General features: G+C 59.0%; 1 protein-coding gene across 1 annotated transcript in view; it reads right to left on the reverse strand.

Annotated features, from left to right (window-relative positions):
* Positions 1–252: 252 nt before the first annotated feature.
* Positions 253–5959, reverse strand: part of DLK1 (delta-like 1 homolog (Drosophila)) — an 8544-nt gene continuing 2837 nt past the window's right edge. Inside the window, exons 2-3 of the mRNA XM_010851421.1 lie at positions 3267–3408; positions 253–1247 (exon numbers count right to left, since the gene is read on the reverse strand). Coding sequence (XP_010849723.1) covers positions 500–1247; positions 3267–3408 — 890 coding nt within the window. The 3' untranslated portion in view covers positions 253–499. The remainder of the gene's footprint in view (positions 1248–3266; positions 3409–5959) is intronic.

Raw genomic sequence — 5959 nt, forward strand, 5'->3', positions numbered from 1 at the left:
TGAGTGCGAGTCGGGAGTGGTGTGTGAGAATTAACGAACGAAAGAGATTTTAGCCCTTTTCACAGTGGGTGGTCATGCACAGCACTCGTAACGGTTTCACGAGGACCCTGTGGCCGAGACCCCACCCCTGGCTGGAGGGGGCGTCGGCACGGAGCCCTGGTACTGTTGCCATGTTTTTTTTTGGTCTTTTTTGATTTTAGGTTGAGATTTTAGAATAACATACTTATTTGTCTTACTCACTTAAAGATGAAATTCTCATTATTATTATCGTTATTATTATTTTTTTATATCATGCATTAAGAAGAGAGAAAGAGGATTCATCTGGCAATTACGTTGGTTGCACACACACGGCAGCGCAAAGGCAGGAGAGGGGAGCGTAGCGTTCACCAGATTTGACACAAAGGAGAGCAAATTCCACCACAAAGATAAGAACAGACCGCACAGAGAGACAGGGGGCTCTGCGGGGACCCCGAGAAGGGGGGGGCCGGTGGGGCGCTGCTCAGATCTCCTCCTCGCCGGCCTCCTTGGTGAAGGTGGTCATGTCGATCTTCTCCGGGAAGACGATGTTGACGGCCAGCTCCTCCCCGCTGTTGTAGTGCAGCAGCAGGTTCTTCTTCTTGCGCAGCATGTGGTTGTAGCGCAGATTGGACACCCAGGCCTCGCACTTGTTGAGGAAGACGATGCCCATGGTGCCCAGGACCACCAGGCTGGTGAGCACGCCCAGGATGGTGAAGCAGATGGCCTGTCCCTCGGAGAGGAGCGGAGTGCTCTTGTTGAGCTCCTTCATGGACACCTTCAGGACGCGGTGCTCGGGCTGCGGCACCGGCAGCTCGTGCACCCCGGGGGTCAGGCGGTAGGTCAGCCCGTAACCGCTGGGCAGACGGGTGACCTGCTGGGGGCCCGCCGCGCGCTTCCGGCCACACCGGGGGCCGGTGAACGCGGGCTTGCACAGACACTCGAAGCTCACCTGGGAGTGCTGCAGGCAGGTGCCGCCGTTGAGGCACGGCTCGCTGGTGCAGGTGTTCACCGGGCGGCTGCAGGTCTTGTCCATGAAGCCGGCGGGGCAACGGCAGCGGAAGTCACCCCCGATGTCGGTGCAGATGCCCTGGTTCTCGCACGGGTTGGGGATGCAGCTGTTGGTCACGATCTCGCAGAAGTTGCCCGAGAAGCCAGGGGGGCACAGGCAGACAGCGTGGGGGGCCCGGCCCTCATCGTCCACGCAGCTGCCTCCGTGCTGGCAGGGCGAGCTGCAGCACAACAGGGCACAGCGTAAAGGGCCCTCGGGCGCTTGGCTAGGACAGCAAGGCTGCGGTGGGGGGCGGGGGGGGGGGCCCTGCTCCCCCCTCGTGCCACACCGCAAACCTCCTGGGGCCCAACCAAAGGGCAGGTGCTCAGAACGCTCAGAGCTGAGGGAGTGCCAGCCAGGGAGGCCCCGGGGTAGGGGTGGGGAGTGGGTGCCTGGCACCGGGAGCCCCTGCCTGTGAGGGGCTCCCGGGCCATCCGAGGTGGGGTGGGCACCTCACCCCCATCACGCCGCCAACCTGGAACATGCCTGACCTCCCGTGCCAGGATGCCCATCTCCTCTCCCACCTCTATGTCACCTCTCCAACCAGAGGCATGACGGTTAAGTCACTGGACAGGTGGGGAAACTGAGGCTGAGAGAGGCAAAGTTAGTGATACCCCAGGGCTCCACCCCCCCCTCCCCTTAGCCCCGCCCCTGGGCCACAGAGGCGGAGCCAAGCAGGGTATCCCTCAGTCTCTCCCACCACCACCACCGCCGCCGCCCCCAGCCCCTTATTATTAATTTTATTTTCCGTGGAGTGAGCCTGCGGGCTATTGTACTGGGAAGCCCTTGGGGACTCTCAGAGTGAAAGAAATCCACGCTGTCTGCAAGGCAGGAGCAGCGTCTGGGCCTGGCTGGTTAATAGTGGCTCATTCACCCCAGTGCAGCCTGCAGACCGAAGCTGTTTGCTCAAAGCGGAGTACACGGAGCATTTAATGTAAGTGCTTTTAAACGAGCAGACCCTTTGTCATCTGATAAATGCCGAAACTCCGGGGAAGAAAGGGGCTCGGAGCGCAAGGAATCAGCATTGCTGCTGCAAGGGTGAGGGCGAGGGGAGCCAGGGCTCTGGAGGAATTTCAAGGACCCCAGGCTCTATTTTGACAGACGGGCTCAAGTCTATTAGGGAGGAAAGCAAAATATTTTAAAGGTCTTGCTCCGTATTTCCCCTTCCTGCCAGGAAGCAGAAATGGAGCTCGGTGGTCACCCCTGTCCTCCGACCTCACCCTGAACTCTGATCTTTTTTTCCCCTAATATTTACTTTTAATTGAAGGATCATTACTTTATAGGATTTTGCTGTTTTCTGCCACACATCAACACGAATCAGCCCTGGAATGCTGATTTTTAGAATGCTGCAAGAATGCTGGTTCCTGGCCCATGTGGCTCTGGGGGCTCTCTGCCCCGTCCCTGGAAGGGACTTACACTTCGGCTTCCTCATGAAACAGGGGCGTCCCCCCACCTGCAGCCACTGGCCCAGGACTGGAGACTGCCCTGAATTCTCGCCCGACCTCCCTGGCCTCCGTTTAAACCCCCTCCTCGGGGGGTGAGGAGGGCAGTGCCACTGAGCAGATGAGGACCAGAAACGGCTGAACTGCTGGGTAGTCTGCTCAGGGGGGCACCGGAGAGGCCAGGGACCGGTCCATCTGCCGTGCCCAAGCCCTGGTGGCCCCTCCCCATGAGGGTGGCTGGGGGCCGGACCCCCTCCCTCTCCCCTCCCGCCTGTCCTGTGCTGGCCATAGCCCCCTCTCCCCACCTCCTAAGACGTACATCCCAGGAGACCCAAACGCAGAGCCTGCCACCCCCTCCCCCAACCAAAGCCGCCCCTAAGGTACGGAGAGCGGGTTTCACCAACAGCCTCGGGCACTGCCGAACTCTGATCTCGTTACGTCACCTTTAGAAAATTATGCCGCTGGGGCTCGGGTTCACAGTCCCCAATCTACTGTCATTCACACACATCAGGACTTGGGGACGTCAGGGGAATATGAAATCGCCTTCAGGATTGTTTGGGAAAAAATGATGGAAAGGACACACTCCCCCATAAAGACCCCATCGCGGGGGCAGCCCCCCCGCAGGCTGCAGAAGGAGCACTTCCTCGGTCTTTTGTCCGCCGACAGGTCCGCCTGGGTTAGGCTGAAAGGGTCTTTAAGGGGTGGAAATGGGACTCTAAAGCAGCGTTTTATCAGATCCGCAGGGAGAGAATGCTCACCCATTCACCACGCAGGGCCCATCCATTTCCTGACAATCCTTTCCTGAGAACCCGGGGGCGCAGGAGCACTCGTACTGGCCGTCATCGAGGTTCAGGCAGGTGCCGTTGTTGGCGCAGGGGGTCGAGGTGCAAGCCCGGATGTCTGGGAGGGGAGAGAAAACCAGGGAGATTAGATGAGGTTGGTGGCGGGGTTGGGGGCACAGAGGCTAGAAGGAGAGCATCCTGGGTGGGGGCAAGGAGAGAGAGGCACCCCTCCCTCTGGTCAAGGCGGGGAGCCCGTGTGAGCAGCCCAGATTCTCTGCTTGTGGTCACTGTCCAAGGTCACCCAGCGGGGTCCTCAGTAAGGGAGCTCTGCGACTCCCCCAGAACCCTGACCTAAGTAAACAACTCTGGAGGCCGAGGACACAAAGTCACGGCCGTTCACCAAGATTTCACCCAGGCCCGCTGTGCCCTTTTTCCGGCACCAGGTCACCTCTTGGGTTCTGCAACACTGACCTTCACTGCAGACCCCTCCCTCCCCCTAACGCTCCAGACCAGTTTCTAGTGTCTGAGGAGGTCCATGGTGCCCGGGAGGTGGAAGGGTGAGTGCAGCCCAACTAACTGTTAGAGACATCACCTGCCCCTGTATACTGTTCCATCAAAGGGGAGTGGGGAGGTGGGGGAGGAAATGAGATGTAAAGCCCCCTGTTGGGAATCAGGAAACCTGATTGAACCCCAGCACTGCCTCGTCTCCTGGTGGTCTGTCTGCTCTCAGGTTCTGAACTAAGGGGGTCTATGATAAAAAGGTTGCATCTTTTGAAGGCGGTGAAATGAGAGCTATTGAGTGCTCGCCTGTCAGCACGGGTTTCCATGAACACTGGTATATTTCCACCGCCTTTTTACACCTCCCGTCACGCACACTTCATTATTCGGGGCTCAGCAAGGCAGGGACGGGTTGAACAAAGGGGGGCCTGAGGCGGGGGCTCTCTGACCGGAGAGAGACCCTTTCTGCATCCACCTTCAGCCAGCTGCAACTCTCCCCCACCACCCTGCCACCCCAGACTCTATTTCTCACTTTCCCTGCTTATAAAAGGAGGGCTTCTCCCCAGCCCATGTCTGAGTCCCCCCTTCCCCTTGGGTTTTTCCACCATCTGAGCTGCCGCCTGGGCCAGGGCCAGCCAGAGACGCAGCGGTGATTGAGGGGCAGCTCTGGGTGGGGGTCCCCGGGGGCTGTGGCCACACACGTGCAGATGGATTCGCTCTTTTCAAGAGCCCTGCATCCTCTCAGGGAGAGGGGATGGCTGTCCGTCAGTAAGGAAAAGCCCCGCACGCCAGGCGAGGGCCTGTGCAGAGCTCACACGAGGAGTCTGGCCGGCACAAGGGGAACATAGGGGATTATCACTATGGGAAGGCCCTGGGCGTGAGCGCCAGGCTCCCCTGTCACTGAGAACCTTACGTGTAAGCACAAGAGCTATCGACCACCCACTCCTCTCCCACTCCTCTCCTGCAGTGAGAGCCGAGGATCCGAGGATCGGCTCACCTTCTCCCCCTCCCTCCAGGGCCTCCAACCCCAAAGTCGGGTGGATTAAGCCACCACAAGGGGAGAGCGGCGGGGGGTCTTTGCCTGCTGGGGCAGCAGCTGTGGCAGTGACAGCCTCAAAGACGGGTGAAAAGGGAGAAGGCCAGGAACTACCCGGAGGGCAGCTTCCTCTGGACCCAGCCGCCCCAGGCTTTTGTCGACCCAGTGGGGAGGGACCTTTTGTCTGGGTCCCGGGCTTAGATATCACAAAGAGTGGGGCTCCGGGCTAAAAAGCCCTGATCCCCAATGGTGGCTTTTCCGGGACCCCCTTGGGTCCCCCAAACAGCTCAGAGATTCTTGCAGGGAGTCAAGCCCTGCTGGCCAGAGCCTAAGTCAGCTATAGGGAAAAACCTGCCTCGTGCGGGTGTGGGGGAGGGCACTTTAAAGACCCACATGCTGGGGGATCTTGAAAGCCCACTATGGCTTTGCGCGGAACGGTAACATTACAGTTCTTAGGTTTTTCTCCAAGGAAAGCATTAGCCCCCCGATGAGAATGAACACATTTTGGAGGCGGAGGGTGGAGTTTGGTAGCCAGCCGGCTGTTCTCCTGACTTCCTAAGAGTCATGAGCAGACCCAGTTGCTTCCCTGAGCCTCAGTTTCCCTCCTGGGAAACTTTGCAGACGCTGGCGTATGGCAGCTGCCTACACTGCCAGGGGAATTTTCTCAAGGACCCTGGTCTGCCTGAGCTTCAGGGCAGGTTTTGCCAAACAAGAATGGGCTCGGTTGAACATTTTGCAGCCTGAAACTGCAGCGACAGCCAACTGTCCACTTCTCAGGGTAATGGAGGGCAAAGATGGCATAAATTAATGAAATCAACAGATAACACCAATCTGCACTTGAGCTACTTCTCAGCCTTTCCCGACCTGCCACCCCCCAGCCCCTACACCTGGCCTCGTCCAGCACAGCCCCCAGCCCTGTCCCAGTGGCCCTGACCCGGTAGCCGCTGGCCCCAGCGCTCAGCACCCAGCACCCTCTCCACGTGTGTTTGCGTGTGTGCTGCAGCATCCTTAGTAGCCTCACCTGTGGATTCCTTGGCATCTTGGCTCTGTGACCCTCCCCTCTTTGAGCTTCAGTGCCCCCACTCCCCCGGGACAGATTTCTGCCGTCCCCACCCTCTCAGCTTTGGGTGGCGTG

Source organism: Bison bison, unplaced genomic scaffold, assembly GCF_000754665.1.
Source record: "Bison bison bison isolate TAMUID 2011002044 unplaced genomic scaffold, Bison_UMD1.0 scf7180017864302, whole genome shotgun sequence".
NCBI lineage: Eukaryota > Metazoa > Chordata > Mammalia > Artiodactyla > Bovidae > Bison > Bison bison.